The 17,890-nt window shown below is 43.0% G+C and overlaps 1 protein-coding gene across 4 annotated transcripts; it reads left to right on the top strand.

Annotated features, from left to right (window-relative positions):
- The first annotated feature begins 109 nt into the window (after positions 1–109).
- LOC115102905 (vasculin-like protein 1) lies at positions 110–13,892 on the top strand. 4 transcript variants are annotated; one of them, XM_029623331.2, is made up of 11 exons: positions 110–230; positions 1,831–3,290; positions 3,374–3,488; positions 4,324–4,453; positions 4,595–4,938; positions 9,343–9,418; positions 9,536–9,894; positions 12,139–12,300; positions 12,510–12,640; positions 12,714–12,816; positions 13,375–13,892. In XM_029623331.2, exons 3-11 carry the CDS (start codon positions 3,429–3,431, stop codon positions 13,546–13,548), a joined length of 1,539 nt encoding a protein of 512 aa, XP_029479191.1. In that variant the 5' UTR covers positions 110–230; positions 1,831–3,290; positions 3,374–3,428; the 3' UTR covers positions 13,549–13,892. The 4 variants fall into 4 exon arrangements, with proteins under 4 accessions (XP_029479191.1, XP_029479194.1, XP_029479193.1 ...); XM_029623334.2 differs by having other exon boundaries at positions 111–230; positions 12,142–12,300; XM_029623333.2 differs by lacking the exon at positions 110–230 and adding an exon at positions 310–337.
- The last annotated feature ends 3,998 nt before the right edge of the window (positions 13,893–17,890 follow it).

The raw sequence follows: 17,890 nt of genomic DNA, 5'->3' as shown, positions 1-17,890 counted from the left end.
CTGTTCAGTTTGAAACTCACCATGCAACGCGCCAGGCGGCAATATTATTTTCAAGAACTTGAACGTACCCCAGTAAGCTGCGTGAACGCGCTCCAAAAACACAAACAAACACCAGAACGCCTCTTCATCTAGAGGCACATAACAGGAAGAAAGTATTTCAATGCTAATCATCGATGGAATATTACGTCTAAATATATATTGTATAATATTTATTGATGAACATCTTGCAGGTATGTTTTGGCATCATCATATCAAATATAGCAAGCTAACTAGCTAACATGCGAATCCCCGTGTGGGCTAAAGGTAGCCATTTTGAAACCGTCTTGTTCTAACGAAGGTCTGTTTACCTCTATTTGCAGAAATGTGACAGCAATATTATAAACAATTTAAGTTACTCTGTTGCATAACTATATGGTATGTCTTTAACAGTAGTTCGGGACTGAGTAGTAGTTGTGCAAGCTAATGTAGCTAACTAACATTAGATATTTAGCTAGCTAGTTGACTTGCTAGCTTCTAACGTTTCTGTAGCTCGCTAACAACTTGGTGAACGTTACAAAACGTTTCAAGGGAACTAACTAGCTAATTATTTAGCAGTGATCAACGTTTTTGCTTTCAGAATCGGACCAAATCAGTTGTCAACTTGCTGTCTAGAATTTAGATCTTGTCGACACATGTTAATTAAGACACTCCATTGCTTCAAGTCAAAAGTCACTCCAGTGATTGTGAATTGGTGCATCACTGAATGTGTCCTTCACAGCTGGCAGTGCTTCATCAATTGCTCTCAAGCAATTTTACTTTGCAATTAGAGTAATAACTTGGTCCACTTAATACACCATGGAAGCCATTGGGCAACATATCACAGTGCTATACAGGATGTTTATTGATTTGTCTTCAGGAAGTACTGCAGCCTCGGTCACTCATGATGACATGCTGTGGTTCGCAAGACTTAGCTAGCAGTTTAGATCACAGTCACTCACTGTGCCTTATTTAGATTAGGAGCTGAGTGTTTAGGTCTAGAGTATTTTTAGACTGGTATACATATTTGATCAAAGCTTGCAGTTATATAAGGGAGAAAGCTGAGTATAACATGGCTTTGATTGTGTGTGTGTTTTTTTTAGCACCATTGCAACATGCTTGCTTTCTGTTTGTGGGTTTATCAAAGATGTTCTGGGAGCACATTTCATCAAATTTGACATGCAATACCAACTTAGCTATCAAACTCCAGGCAGAATTCTGCCTTCTCCCAACAGCTCTCAGCCCAATAGCTTCACCCACAACTGCCTCGTGAACTACAATCCCTACACTATTTTAACATTTAGAAACGTCAATAGTCATCACTTGCGATATGGCTTTCAAAACATATGGCACTTCTCTTTCATCAGCGAGAAAGAATCCTTCAATAAAAAAAGATACTTACTGTAGGAGGTTTGCACAGATCCATACAGCTATGGGTGCCTCCATCCAACGAAGCTACACTTTTCCGAGTTATGCTTACACACAGGTGTTCGGCGCTGTAACATGGAGATATGGTAGTGTGGGAACACTAACCCTATCAAGGTGTGTATCAATTGAACCTTTTTGTTTTTAGAAAATGATTTCTAGCTGATATGAAAGATATGGTCCTTACCCTTCCGAAACCATACTGCAAGCGATGCATGTTAATGTTCAGACCGAGCGTCTGGGCTAGTACACTGTGCCGTAAACATGACTGAAGAAACTTATAGGCTGAGGCGATGGCCATATGCATTACAACCTTACCGGTGTGCCTGAGATTCAAAAGTATTTGTTGTCGGTTTCTGAACTAACGCTATTTCTGTTTTCTTTTTGCAGGTTGGGTCTGCAGAAGTTGCAGGTTGGGTCTGCAGAAGTGCATGTGAAAGCAACACTACAAGAGGACTGAAAATACTTGGATTAACTGCACAGCACCTGTCTTTTGTGTTGTGAAAAGCTCAGTATCTTCAACAAAATGATTACGTTGACCAATTATCTGTGACATTCTCCATATGTTCCTACGCTTTCTTTTGCTTTGAAGGAAGACATTTGTGTTTTTCACTTGAGGTTCCCTCGTTTATGGGAAAGTGTATTTTTATATTTCAACAAAGGAGTCCCAGGTGTGTTGTGACACAGGGCATTGTGCTTGTAAGAGATTGCTGTTATATCGTCTAAAAGCTCACTCATCTATGAAATCTGAACTATTGCACTCTCCTCCTGCAACCGCACAACCACGGATTATTCTACCGGCAGTTAACAGATACAGATATAATAAGACGGATGAAGAAAGCAACAGGTCTAACCAGCCATTTAGGCACCATTGTCTTTAGCATGCACTGAAAAACAGCATTATAATGCATTGTTCTGCAGTATCAAAATTTCACTGACCTCGATTGAAGATGTCAGAAATGTAACAGTGGATTCTACTGCCTTTACTGTCATGTGACTTTAATACTAGACACCTTTTTTCCCTTCAACCCTGGACAGCCTTTTCACCAGTTTAATGAGGTGAGCTGTGGTTTTCAGTGACCATTGGAATAAAAAATACTTTCTCTGAATCAATTTATTTTCTGCATATGTTTGGGTAGAGCTTAAAATGACTCTATAAAAGGTGAGTCTTGGTCTAAGAGCTGGCACTCATAGTGGCGGGAGAAGAGCTAGAACCTCCTTCCACCCCTCTTCTGATGTCATTGTGGAACTATCCTGTTCACATTGACCAGGATCAATACCCCAGAGTGTCAAATCTCACCAGACAACCTGCAGCTGCCTCTCCCATTGGACAATTCACCTTCCAATCTACTGAGCCCGCCAATCAGAACCTTCAGTTTCACAACAAAGATCAAGCTGACTTTGTCTCTGCCCCTGACAAAGAATCCACCTGCTTCAGTAGAGTGATCAGGAAGAATTGGGGGGGTGGGGGTAACAGCGCTCCCCAAAAAACTGCCACACGCAACTTCCCCAGCTCAAACCACGTGTTAAAATTGTTTGGGAAGTCCACAGCCATCAAATCCCCTCCAGGGTAACGAACCCTTGAATCAACCCCAGGCCTCTGGATCACCATTCCAGATCATCTCAGAACCCTGTGACCCGTCTCCCAACACTTCACCCTGGACGACAGGGTCTGGGGAAAGGGGCTGTTCTGTCCTGGAGGAGGAGGGCTCGGCAGTGGGGTGCTGCTCTCCATCACACACTCTGAGTCTAAGACCAGTGGTGTGCCTGTGAGCGGGCCAGAGAGAATAAGCCCGCAGAGGAGGGAGAGACCGGGAGGAGGAGAGGACTTCAGAGCCAAAGACTCTGGGGTAATAATGATACGTTTTATGCAACAATGTGTTGTTTCTTTTTTCCCAAAGTCTAAGATTTCTCATAAATTTTTCTCTGTCAGATCTTTGTCATGAGGTTTGATGCCTCGATCCACTGACTGGAGACACTGGACCTAAATGGCGCAGCATGACTTTGTCCCTGCCTGGCTTAACTTCTCCACGCCCCAGCCTGCCAAGGTGAGCTCCTGTGTGTGTGTACGTGCGGGCGTGCAGCCAGGGGCAGGCCGATCGTGGGCAGACTGACTGCAATCAGCACAGGGTTCAGGAAAGATACTGTGTGTACTGAGGGGAAACAGACAGGAGAAACGCAAGTAAGTGGCATTGAATCAGTGAATACTGTGTACCAGAGATATTTGTTCATCAACGAGTGGCTATCTTCCAGGCTCTGATAGAAATGTGTTTTCTTAGTGTGGTAAGTGAAAGCACTAGAAAAGGAAAGATAAATGCGTGTAAGTGTGAAAGGCAGGAGAGCTCGGTGTGGTGTTGTCTTGCTCTTGGAGCTACTAGACACATGGTTGAGATTCAGCTCTGTAGCTAAATGAGATCTGTGTTTTTGTACTCTAAGCAAGAGCTTGGCGTAGACCGGGTGTAGCTTATACCAGGTGACTTTCGGGGTGTACCAGCCGAATTACTTGTCTGTGGTGTGGACACAGACCTCAACCGTGGTCAGTGGCAGTCCAGTAAGATCAATCTGATAGTGGTGACTAATGGACTACACCAAGTTATTACATAAACACCAAACCTAAGCTGCTTAAGGTCTACGTTACTGTATATTACATAGATATGTGTATTATGTTTCCGTGTGATATTCTGCTGCTAACGAAATCAGATAATATGTGTAGAGTTTGGTGTGGGAGATGGCTTCCTGTTTCCCACCCCTGAAAGTGTGTGTGTGTGTGTGTGTGTGTGTGTGTGTGTGTGTGTGTGTGTGTGTGTGTGTAGATACTAGAGGACTAGAGTTATTATCTGGGAACAGATGGATTTTACTTCACTGACTTTTTTTTGTGTCCAGTCCCCTGCAGCCAGCCTCGAGAAGCATGGCAACCCCCATTACCACCGGAACAGCCGTGCTGCTGTGAGCCGCCGCAGACACAACTCCTCCGACGGCTTCTTCAACAACGGGCCCCTGCACTCCCCCGCAGGTAACCCTGATGATCATAACCCCCTGTGCGCCCCCAAAAACGTATTTTCACCTCTAGTATGTTGACAACTCGCGTATAAGAGCAGTGTTTGTTTTGTGTTCCATAGTATTAACCCATCTATGTTCCTGTCTGGGTCTGTAGGTGATGGGTGGCAGCAGCCTTCTCTCCTCCTAAGGCATGACTCTGTGGACTCTGGGGTCGCAAAGGGGGGGCATGGTGGCCTGGCAGGTGTGCCCTGCTGGAAGGAGGCTCCTCCCACATGGCACGGGGCACCAAGGGGGGTGCAGGATGGGCACCACCACCAGGGGCGCCACACCAAACGCACCGGGCCCGGAGGAGGGGACAGGGACAGGCAGGGGGGGCACCGGCAGCGCAACGGCAACTTCCATCCCCGCAAGGGCGCCCCCGGGACCCCCTACCAGGACAAGTTCCCCAATGAGGAACGCAGCGGGGAGGACAAGCTGAAATTTGTGGAAGAGGACTTTGTGAGTAGTAATCTCATTCTCGAACCCCTCTGAACACACTGTATCATTTTAAGCAAAGTTAGCAAAGGCATTACAGGAGCTACATGTAGAATTTTTGCTTTGTAATTTCAGAACATGTCCATAATATATCTGCAGTAATAATTGAAATATAGTGTTTCACAATATTTTCACGGTAAAATCATATTATGATAAAGGAGCCTTCCCATTATGTCAAATGGGAAGCTGCACCCTCCCTCTCTTCCATCAGTGTCACTCAGAGGCATGGTCATCTCCTCACAAGCAGAATCAACAATGGCAAACTTGAACAGTAGAAATGGTTCTGCATTATGTGGTTTCAAAAATATTTTAAGTGGCCACACTTCGCCTTGATGACAGCTTTGCACACTCTTGGCATTCTCTCAACCAGCTTCACCTGGAATGCTTTTCCAACAGTCTTGAAAGAGTTCCCACATATGCTGAGCACTTCTTGGCTGTTTTTCCTTCACTCTGTGGTCTAACTCATCCCAAACCATTTCAATTGGGTTGAGGTTGGGTAACTCTCCTTCTTGGTCAAATAGCCCTTACACCGCCTGGAGGTGTGTTGGGTCATTGTCCTGTTGAAAAACAAACGATACTCCCACTAAGCGCAAACCAGATGGGATGGAGTATCACTGCAGAATGCTGTGGTAGCCATGCTGGTTAAGTGTGCCTTGAATTCTAAATAAATCACAGTGTCACCAGCAAAGCACCCCAACACCATCACACCTCATCCTCCATGCTTCACGGTGTGAACCACACATGCAGAGATAATCCGTTCACCTACTCTGTCTCACAAATACACGGTGGTTGGAACCAAAAATCTCAAATTTCCACTGGTCTACTGTCCATTGCTTATGTTTCTTGGCCCAAGCAAGTCTCTTCTTCTTATTGGTGTCCTTTAGTAGTGGTTTCTTTGCAGCAATTTGTCGATGAAGGGCTGATTCACACAGTCTGCTCTGAACAGTTGATATGTTAAATGTCTGTTACTTGAAGTATTTATTTGGGCTGCAATCTGAGGTGCAGCCAATTTCTCAGGCTGGTAACTCTAATGAACTTATCCTCTGTAGCAGAGGTAACTCTGGGTCTTCCTTTCCTATGGCGGTCCTCATGAGAGCCAGTTTCATCATAGCGCTTGATGGTTTTTGCGACTGGACTTGAAGAAACTTTAAAAGTTCTTGACATTTTCCGGATTGACTGACCTTCATTTCTTAAAGTAATGATGGACTGTCGTTTCTCTTTGCTTATTTGAGCTGTTCTTGCCATAATATGGACTTGGTATTTTACCAAATATGGCTCTGTAAACCACCCCTACCTTGTCACAACACAAGTGATTGGCTCAAACGCATTAAGAAGGAATATATTCCACAAATTAACTTTTAACAAGGCACACCTGTTAATTGAAATGCATTCCAAGTGACTACCTCATGAAGCTGGTTGAGAGAATGCGAAGAGTGTGAAAAGCTGTCATCAGGGCAAAAGGGTGGCTACTTTGAAGAATATAAAATATATTTTGATTTGTTCAACACTTTTTTGGTTACTACATGATTCCATATGTATTATTTCATAGTTTAAATGTCTTCACTATTACGTTTCAATGTAGAAAATAGTAAAAAATAAAGAAAAACCCTGGAATGAGTAGGTGTTTCAAAACCTTTGACTAGTACTGTATATATACATTTTTATATATTTATTTTATTTCAATGTTTTTATGAATATCGCTAGAAACAACAGAATAAATGAATTTGGAATTACATACCTACAGTATGAAAGAGAATAATATATTTCTAATGATGTCAACTTTATTTCTCAACTCCTAATATTGAGAAGATTACACTCATTGCAGCAAATTTAACTCACTGGAGTCAATTACACTCACAGCAGAATCTCCATTTGAAAAAGCACCCGCAAATAGTCTACCAGTGCGGCAAGTAGATGTGCAGGGGTACGAGGTAGCTATGTACATATAGGTAGGGGTAAAGTGACTAGGCAACAGGACTAGGCAACAACTCATAGACTGAGCTCTAGCAGAAGTGTATGTGGAGCAGTACAGTGTATTGACCTTTTCCCTTGACCTTTTCCAATTTATTTATTTTTTAATACATTTGTAAACATTTCTACAAACCTGTTTTTGCTTTGGCGTTATGGGTTATTGTGTGTATATTGAGGATTTTTTTTTTTACCATTTTTAATCCAATTTTATAAAGCTGTAACTTAACCAAATGTGGAAAAGGTCAAGGGGTCTGAATAGTTTCCAAATGCACGGTAGCTGCAGCATACAGTGTCTTCAGAAAGTTTTCACACCCCTTAACTTTTTCCACATTTTGTTATGTTACAGCCTGATTTTAAAATATATCCAAATGAGATTTTGTGAAACTGGCCTACACACAATACTATATAATGTCAAAGTGCAATTCTGTTTTTAGACACTTTTAGAAATTAATAAAAATAAATACTTGAGTCAATAAGTATTCAAGCCATTTGTTATGGCACGCCTAAATACATTCAGAAGTAAATACAGTGAGGGATACAAATATTTGATCCCCTGCTGATTTTGTATGTTTGTCCACTGACAAAGAAATGATCAGTCTATAATTTTAATGGTAGGTTTATTTGAACAGTCTCTCAATCAGAAAGATTTCTGGCCCCCAGGTGTCTTTTATACAGGTAACGAGCTGAGATTAGGAGCACACTCTTAAAGGGAGTGCTCCTAATCTCAGTTTGTTACCTGTACGAAAGACACCTGTCTACAGAAAGCAATCAATCAGATTCCAAACTCTCCACCATAGCCAAGACCAAAGAGCTCTCCAAGGATGTCAGGGACAAGATTGTAGACCTACACAAGGCTGGAATGGGCTCCAAGACCAGCTGTGAGTCTATCTGGGTAAGACCTATTGGTAGATGGGTAAAAAAATAAAAAATAAGACATTAAATATCTGTTTGAGTATGGTGAAGTTATTAATTACACTTTGGGTGTATTGATACCCCATCCAATCACTACAAAGGTCTCCTAACTCAGAAAAGGTCAATGGTGACTTTAAAACAGTTAGTGTAATGGCTGTGATAGAAAACTGAGGATGGATCAACAACATTGTACTTTCTCCACAATACTAACCTAAATGACTGAGGGAATGTGTGTAACCTTCATTTAACTAGGCAAGTCAGTTAAGAACAAATTATTATTTACAATGACGGCCAAACCCAGACGGCGCCGCCCTATGGGACTCCCAATCACCGCCGGATGTAATACAGCCTGGATACGAACCAGGGACTGTAGTGACGCCTCTTGCACTGAGATGCAGTGCCTTAGACCGCTGTGCCACTCGGGAAAAGAAGGAAGCTTGTACAGAATACAAATATCCCAAAACATGCATCCTGTTTGCAACAAGGTACTGAAGTAAAAATGTGGCAAAGCAATGAACTTAATTTCCTGAATATAAAGTGTTTATGTTTGGGGGAAATCCAACACATCACTTCATATTTTCAAGTATGGTGGTGGCTGCATCATGTTATGGGTAGGCTTGTCATCGGCAAGGGCTAGGGAGTTTTTTTAGGATAAAAATACACGGAATAGAGCTAAGCACAGGCAAAGTCCTAGAGGAAAACATGGTTCAGTCTGCTTTCCAAAAGACACTGGGAGACAAATTCATATTTCAGCAGGACAATAACCTAAAACACAAGGCCAATATACACTAGAGTTGCTTAGCAAGACGACATTAAATGTTCTTGAGTTGCGTGGTTACGGTTTGTAATTCAATCGGCTTGAAAATCTATGGCAAGACTTGAAAATGGCTGCCTAGCAATGATCAACAACCAACTTCAACTTTAAACTTGAATAGTTTAAAAATAATAATGTGCAAATATTGTACAATCCAGGTGTGCAAAGCTCTTAGATACTTACCCAGGTAGACTCACAGCTGTAATCGCTGCCAAAGGTAATTCTAACATGTATAGACTCGGGTGTGAATACTTAAGCAAATGAGATATTTCTGTATTCAATTTACAATAAATGTACAAACATATTTTCGCTTTGTCATTATGGGTATTGTGTGTATGTGGAAAAAAATATTATTAATCCTTTTTGAGTTGTGGTTGTAAAACAAAGCATTTTAGAATAAGTCAAGGGGTATGAATACTTTCTGAAGGCACTGTATATGTGGTGAGTGTGTGTGTGTTGGTGTGTGGGTGGGTGGAGTCCAGTGTGTGCATAGAGTCCGTGAAAAATAGTTAGTTAAAAAGGGGGCCAATAGGCATAGTGACATTGAGACCTAGGGGGAAAAATGTCTGGATTGGTACAGGTAAACATAAAACATCATGGCAAATATACAGTATATACAGACTTCAATATAATGAATAATAACAAATCATGTTTAATGTTTTTTCTCCCAGCCCTCCCTTAACCCTGAAACAACTGGAAAGTCTGGAAACCAGACGAGGCCAGTGGCTCCTCACGCTGGAGTATGGGGTAATTGATTGATTTCAACATTAGAAAGCTGACATCAGTAACATCTTCAAAGTTCAGGCCATTCCCTTATCTCCATGTCCTTACCCTCTAACAAGTTGTTGCTTCCCTTAACTCCAGAGAACCCTCCTAGTGGAAAGCAGATGGTGTCTAAGATGCTGGTGATCAAGAAGGTTTCCAAAGAGGACCCAGGATGCACTGCGTTCTCTGCCAGCTTTGCCAGCTCCGGAGCCCCACCCATCAACAGCAGTAAAACCCTGCCCACCATTGCCAGTTCCACCCACTCTGTCTACAAGAACCTGGTGCCCAAGCCTGCCCTGGTGACCACCAAACCCCACCAGTGGAAGCCGAGTGGGAGGGACTCCATTAAGCCTGGCCTCCACTTGTCAGGACGAGACTCTGTCTTCACCAGTCCTGTGTCTGCAGCCAAACCATATGCCTCTGCCACCCAGCTACAAAGCCACAACACCCCCAAAGAGGTGAGGGCAGCTCTGCAGACACCTAACACACATGAAAGGGTTCAGAGTGGATTCGGAAAATACTTTTTCCACATTTTGTTTTACATTACAGCCTTATTCTGAAATTGATTAAATTAGCATTCCTGTAACATTATTTTGTTGACATTTTATTTGATCTGAGAAATTAAGCTAATTGATCACCCACTTTATATGTACAGTACATTCAGAAAGTATTCAGACTCCTTGACATTTTGTTACGTTACAGCCTTATTATAAAATGTATTAAATTGTTTTTCCCGTCGTCAATCTACGCACAATACCCATAATGACAAAGCAAAACAGGTTTTATGAATTTTTTGCAAGTGTATTAAAAATAAAGTAAATATGAATTTACATAAGTATTCAGAACCTTTACTCAGTACTTTGTTGAAGCACCTTTGGCAGCGATTACAGCCTTGAGTCTTCTTTGGTATGATTCTACAATCTTGCCCCATCTATATTTGGGGAGTTTCTCCCATTCTTTTCTGCAGATCCTCTCAAGCTCTGTCAGGTTGGATGGGGAGCGTATCTGCACAGCTATTTTCAGGTCTCTCCAGAGATGTTCAATCGGTTTCAATTCCGGACTCTGGCTGGGCCACTTAAGAACATTCAGAGACTTGTCCCAAAGCCACTCCTGCATTGTCTTGGCGGTGTGCTTAGGGTTGTTGTCCTGTTGGAAGGTGAACCTCCACTCCAGTCTGAGGTCCTGAGCGCTCTGGAGCAGGTTTTCATTAAGATTTCTCCGTTCACCTTTCCCTTGATCCTGACTAGTCTCCCAGTCCCTGCTGCTGAAAACCATCCCCCAAAGCATGATGCTGCCACCATGCTTCACCGTAGGTATGGTGCCAGGTTTCCTCCATAAGTGACACTTGGCATCCAGGCTAAAGAGTTCAATCTTGGTTTCATCAGACCAGCGAATCTTGTTTCATGTGTTCTGAGAGTCCTTTTGGTGAACTCCAAGCGGGCTGTAATGTGCCTTTTACTGAGGTGTGGTGGCCGTCAGGCCACTCTACCATAAAGACCTGATTGGTGGAGTGCTACAGAGATGGTTGTCCTTCTGGAAGTTTCTCCCATCTCCACAGAAGTACTCTGGAGCTTTGTCAGAGTGACCATCGGGTTCTTGGTCAACTCCCTGACCAAGGCCCTTTTCCCCTGATTGCTCAGTTTGGCCGGGCTGGATCCCCCAAGCTGACAAGGTGAAAATCTGTCGTTCTGCCCCTGAACGAGGCAGTTAACCCACTGTTCCTAGGCCGTCATTGAAAATAAGAATGTGTTCTTAACTGACTTGCCTCGTTAAATAAAGGTATAAAAAAATAATTGTAAAAAATCGTCAAATCGCCGCCCAAAAATACATATTGTTGTTATTAAAACTTGAAATCGGCCCTAATTAATCGGCCATTCCGATTAATCGGTCGACCTCTAGTCTAGGAACACGAGGACAGATGCAGAGCCTTGGTCTGACGCCATTAAAAGGTCATTTACCACCTTCACGAGTGCAGTCTCAGTGCTATGATGGGGTCTAAAACCAGACTGAAGCGTTTTGTATACATTGTTTTTCTTCAGGAAGGCAGTGAGTTGCTGCGCAACAGCTTTTTCACATTTTTTTGAGAGGAATGGGAGATTCGGTATAAGCCGATCGTTTTTTATGTTTTCTAGGTCAAGGCTTGTTTTTTTCAAGAGAGGCTTTATTACTGGCACTTTTAGTGAGTTTGGTACACATCTGGTGGATAGGGAGCCCTTTATTATGTTCAACCTAGCAGGGCCAAGCACAGGAAGCAGCTCTTTCAGTAGATTAGTTGGAATAGGGTCCAGTATGCAGCTTGAAGTTTTAGAGCCCATGATTATTTTCATGAATGTGTCGAGATGTAGGATTAAAAAACCTTGTGTCTCCAATCCTAGGTCCTGGTAGTGTTGTGCAGATTCAGGACAACTGAGCTTTGGAGAAAAATGCAGATTTGAAGAGGAGTAATTTGCTTTCCAATGATCATGATCATTTCGTCAAAGAATTTGAAAGCCATCCTCTCTTGGGGAATGCTACTTTTTAGTTAGCTTTGCGACGGTATCAAAAATACACTTTGGATTGTTCTGGGGTCTGAATACTTTCTGAATGCACTGTAGCAGGCCATACAAATCCAGTCCTAGAGACTGAAAGGGAGAAAAAGTTCACATAACTGTTAGAAGCAAGGGCTAAGCATTCTCTTCTCTCTCTACATCTGTGTTGTCTAGCAGCATCCCTACAGTACGACTCCTCCCATGGACATTGGCCCATCGTCGCGGCTAAAGCTGATGCGGCGCGGACCAGACCGGAAGAGTGACTTCCTGCGGACGCTGAAGGACGAGTGCACCGGAGACCTGACCTCCAGCAGCAGCCCTGGAACTCTTGGACAGGTACATAACGCCCCTAAAAAATGTCCAAGTGGGACAGAAAGGCCCAAAACTTTAAAAATCTTACATTTAAACCAAGTGAAGGTAAATTCACAGGCTGACTGAGGAAAATGAATCAGAGGCTCGGAACGTTACATGGTTCAGTTCATATGTAAGCAGAAGTGTCCTGTTTTTATTAAGGTGTCTGTTCTTTGGTGTGAATGACTCCTCAGGGCGAGAGCAGCAACCCAGAGCCCAAAGCCTTCCGCCAGGGAGTCTGCCATGAGAATGGTCTGTCTCACTCCCTCTCTCTCAGCAATTCAGACACTGATCACCTGTCTAGCTCCCTAGAGGCAGAACACAGGTAGGACTGACACACACACACACACACACACACACCATTAGTCTGCTAAGCAGTGTTTGCTGTTTTATTGTAGATTACTGAAAGCCATGGGCTGGCAGGAATACCCAGAAAATGATGACAGCTTCCTGCCCCTGACAGAGGATGAGCTCAGAGAGTTCCAGACTAAAACTGAACAGGTGGCAGTCTTACAATATCATCAATATGTTATGTGCATCTTCAATGAGAGACTGTTATCAACTTCATAGGAAGTGGCATGTGGTTGTACAGAATGAAAACGGGGTGTTTAGGTAACCCAATTCCCGTTTATACCTGGCGCTAACATGCGTCCTTTGTCCTGATTTTGTCCACATTCTGATTGTGCCATCATTTTTAGATGGGTGTAGAGTAGCCAATCAAAAGACATTGTGAACTGATTGTAATCAGATCTTTCTGACTACCCTCCAGAGGTAGTCAGGCACGGAATGTATCTGGATATCTTACAAGTGTAAAAAGATCTGGATGGTGAAACCATTTAAATCATCATTATAGCACCCAGTCAAATGATTGATCAGATAGATCAGATTGATCAGATAGTGAAAACCACATGTTAGCGCAAGGTGTAAAAAAGGCTCCTGTGTATGTGTTGTAGCCAACACTCCCATGTCGTATGGAAGAGTTGTCTGAAGCACATAGCATGAGAACCAGGTTAGTGTCTAGGTTCTTGTTTTGACTCAGGTGGTTCTTGTTCTTCCCAGCTGAAGAGAAACGGGGTCCTCTCCCGGGGCGCACGAGGCGTCACCCTCCACTTCACCCCCTGGAGGTGTGTGGCTGAGGCTCACCTAGAAGATGACGAGGGCTCAGAGTCTGAAACCAGCAGCAGCAGCCAGACCTCGGACGACGATGACGTCGGCGATTGCATCAAAACCTGACGAAGTGGCTTTACGAAACAAACCCGACACACACACACACACCCCTCTTGTCTTCGTTTTCAGAACACCTGTTTCGACTTGATCTTGCACAAGCTACAACCAATCACATCCTAGTGGAGGGGGAAGTTTCAGCTTCCCCATGCGGAGGTCTTTTTCCCTGCGTTGCCTCCTTCACTGCACCTCCTCCCCCCTTCCCTTCCTCCTCGCTTTGTGGAACTGAGTGTTCGTCAAGAAAAGGGCAATGCACATCCGATTCTGCTTTAAACAGACTAACTCATCTCAGTGACACTGACGACATTAATGATATTAATAAAATTGGTTCCTGACACGGTGAGATGTTTCAATGCGAATCCGGCCTTGCTTGGTGTTATGTGTTCCGATTGTTGTTTCTATGAACAAGTTGCTGGATTGCGTTAACGGTCAATCGCATCACATGGATCCAGCCACTCACAGATATACTAACCCTTTCTTCAATACAGTGTTAACCATGTTGCTTACAGCACACGAACCTTCCAGGGGTCAAATCTGACCCGATGCCTGTGACACTCCTATCTTTCCCAGTTTCTCACCTGTCCCATAAATCAAATCTGGAAAATGGAGCAAACGATGCAGACTGCGATTACCACTAAAACAGACGAAGTGCTCTATTCACTGTCGCAGCAGCGTTATAGATGGCACACTAGAAATGTGAAAGGTAGTTTTTCTGATTGAGCTGTCATTCAGCGTTTACCGTGAATGCAGTCTGCCAACGAGAGAACGTTGCCTTTTAAATGTCACATCACACTGTAACACTGATTTCTTTTTCCTACATGATCCGCCTCTGTTCCCTCTCAGCAAAGTGTTTCTCACCAGCCCAGTCATCTGATAATGAGTTAATTCAACTGGGCTGGCCACTGAGCAAGGATATCTATTCCCATAGTAAGTAAGTAACCTTGGCTTGTGCGAATCGGAACGGCTCATATGAGCAGGAGCCTTTCTCCTGCTTCTGTAGCGTGAGGCAGCTCGATGTACAAGTACGCCCCCCTGGACAGGACGCTAGCTAGTCTTATTGCGGGGCCTTACCTACAATCTATCTCCTTAATGCTGAGTGCCAAGAGAAGATGCATGTCATTCATAGCCATCTATTCCATAGGTATACAAAATTCAATGTGTTCACAGTACACCACTGATCACTGCGAGGAGGAACTGAGGCATTCGTTTAAACTGTTTCAAGAGGTAGATATCTTCCTACCAAATTCCCATTTTACGTTTCTTTACGATTCAAACAGAGATGTTCAATTAGGTACTCTTTATTAATACTAAATATTACAAATATGAAAAACAAAGCACAACCAGGTACACCATAGGAACATGACATATTTACAACTTGATCTGCATTAGAAGGATGTGACCAGGCAGTCACCAGGGCTTCACTGGCTGCAGGGAGGAAGCATGAGAAAATAATCACAACACTGAATTCACTGACAATAACTTTGTCATTGCAATCACAAAGAGGCACATGCTATTGAATGTGGTGGTCTATTTAGTGCATTTAAAATTGGTCTAGTAGTAGTACATGTAGGTATTCCATGATATTTACTGTCACTACTTGTGCAGTGGAAAATGCAATCAATATATACCTTTCAACCTCCATTTTGTTAACATGAGTCTCCTGTTTCGCCTTTTTAAAGTCACTCCTTTACTAAGCTGTCTTCTGGTTCCCGCTGTTAAACGGTACAAATAAGTGTGTGTGTGGATGCTAGGAGGAGGACTAGAGGTGTTATCTGGGAGCAGATATGTTCACGTCACTGACCTTTTTTTCAGACCAGGTGTGAGATGTCGGAGACTGAGGGGCCGTTTCTGTAGGTGGACCTGACTTGAATCTGAGTGAGGGGGTAGGACGCATAGTCATAGAATATGTTATTTTAAAACACAAACCAACCAATAAACCTGCCTAAAATCCCAAATTTTAGGCTTACCATAGGTGCAAACGTCCCACCGTTTTGAGAACTTCCACTCGGAGCTGGAAACGCTGAACCACCTGCCTGAATAAACAACCAATGAAAAGTGAAATCAAACTTCATGCTAGCCGTATTGCATAAGCTCAAACCTAATTAAGAGAGCCTAAAAAGGTAAGGGGGCGAGAACTAGGTTAATCAATCTGGTGATCCCCCTCCATCTCAATCCCCTGCTCACCAGTGTCTCCTGCATCACAGCCTCTGCTGCAGCAGAGGCAGCCATCTTCTGTCCCACTGTGGCGTCTTCTCCTGGATCTCTGTCAGTAGATCCTTCAGCTCCACCGTTTCCTTCCTCTCTTCAACAGCTGCATCGGGCCCCTCTGCTTTTAACACCTACCTGATGCTTGGTTGGGGAGACAAACAATGAAAGAGTGTTTGTTACAAGGAAGAACACTACAATTGTCCAAGAATTAAACCATCTAAACAATTCCTTTTCATTCAAAATGAGAATCACTCATCACATTCACCTCCTCTGCTAGTTTGCTCTTGATGACCCTGGCGGAGTTGTTGAGGTGTTTGATGGCCTGGCTGTACTGGCAGTCAGAGCAGGGGGTGAGACCCAGCTGGCAGTGCATCTCGGCCTGGGCTCCCAGCAGCTGGTCCTCCTTACACTCTTTCCTTCAATAAAACACAAACTCAGGCTCTCAAACTGTTAAGTCGGTTTCGAAACATCTATCCAACGGGTCAAGGTTATTATAGTAAACTAACTATAGTAAACTAAAAACTGAAACAAACTAAATCTAATCATGAATAAACAATTTAGTAAACTGAAATAAAATTAAGAAACCTACAACTATACTGAAACTATTATATTTGACTCCAAAACGAAGTAGAATCAAATAAAACCATCATGAATTATCTTCAGTTTTATATTTTTGGGGGGCATAATTCGAATGGGTGGGGTTCAAGCTTTTTTTCAAAGAGGATATTCAAGCTTCTGAATCTGGCAGGTCACATTCTTAATCTCTTCATTCAAAGAATATCATGGACACATTACTGACAGTTGTGGCTTCTTTGCGTGAGGTATTGTTGTCTACCTTCTAGACCTTTGTGCTGTTGTCTGTGCCCAATAATGTTTGTACCATGTTTTGTGCTGCTCCATGTTTTTATGTTGTGTTGCTGCCTTGCTATGTTGTTGTCTTAGGTCTCTCTTTATGTAGTGTTTTGTTGTCTCTCTTGTCGTGATGTGTGTTTTGTCCTATATTTATATATATTATTTTTTTATCCCAGCCCCCGTCCCCGCAGGAGGCCTTTTGTCAGGCCGTCATTGTCCATAAGAATTAGTTCTTAACTGACTTGCCGAGATAAAAAAATATATATATTTTTTTTAGATTGACTTTCAACCAGCAGGACCATAGATATACCGTAGATTGTAGACAGAAAGCCGAGGAGTGAATTCAAGGGAGTTGCATCTGCAATAGCCAAAAATCGGACACTAATATGGTTTTCCAACAGCAAGGCTTAGATCAACATGGCAGTGTTGCCATTGTTCATAAAACGTTTTCTTCATAATGTTGAAATAAACATGTATCGTTCCCCCATAATCACACACTAACAAACTGAAATAAACAATTGTGTATATTGTACAATCAATTAGTGATAGAGAATCAAATATTTATTTGTGTCTATCTACTATATACATAAATTGCAGCAAATTGGTTTCAGTCATGTCTTTGGTCACATTCATTTGGGTCAAACAAAAACACCCTAATGATTGGTTGACAATAGAGCCTCCCACAATGCAGGCCATGGCAGCAGGATGAAGTTTAACCATAACTGCAGAAACTTGCAGTTCACTTGGGCACAAGTCAGACAATTTTTTCCCCCAGAATGCAACACATTTTGAAAGACGATGGTCACCGACTTGACAAAAGTGATCCACTCTAACATGGCCATTGAGATGAGCACGATGAGACTTTGCTCTCACACACACATGTACATGGGTGTGCTTCAAGCTCTGCCTTAGAATACGTGGACAACTACAAATACATAGGTGTCTGGTTAGACTGTAAACTCTCCATCTATAAAATAGCCTCCAACACTCTACTCAACAAAATGGATGCAGTCTATCACTGTGCCATCCGTTTTGTCACCAAAGCCCCATACACTAGCCACCATTGCGACTTGTACGCTCTCGTTGGTTGGCCCTCGCTTCATACTCGTCGCCAAACCCACTGGCTACAGGTTATCTACAAGTCTCTGCTAGGTAAAGCCCCGCCTTATCACAGCTCACTGGTCACCATAGCAGCACCCACTCATAGCACACGCTCCAGCAGGTATATCTCACTGGTCACCCCCAAAGCCAATTCCTCCTTTGGTCGTCTTTCCTTCCAGTTCTCTGCTGC

This window comes from Oncorhynchus nerka, linkage group LG20 (genome assembly GCF_034236695.1).
Source record: "Oncorhynchus nerka isolate Pitt River linkage group LG20, Oner_Uvic_2.0, whole genome shotgun sequence".
Taxonomy (NCBI): domain Eukaryota; kingdom Metazoa; phylum Chordata; class Actinopteri; order Salmoniformes; family Salmonidae; genus Oncorhynchus; species Oncorhynchus nerka.
Note: the sequence above shows the minus strand (reverse complement) of the source record. Positions and strands in the feature narration are given on the sequence as shown.

Bases quoted from the DNA above. Each gene is read 5' to 3' on its own strand.
- LOC115102905 (XM_029623331.2), top strand. From the start codon at position 3,429: ATGGCGCAGCATGACTTTGTCCCTGCCTGGCTTAACTTCTCCACGCCC. The intron at 3,489-4,323 runs GTGAGCTCCTGT...TTTTGTGTCCAG, and splicing joins CCACGCCCCAGCCTGCCAAG to TCCCCTGCAGCCAGCCTCGA. The intron at 12,817-13,374 runs GTGGCAGTCTTA...TGTTCTTCCCAG, and splicing joins TCCAGACTAAAACTGAACAG to CTGAAGAGAAACGGGGTCCT.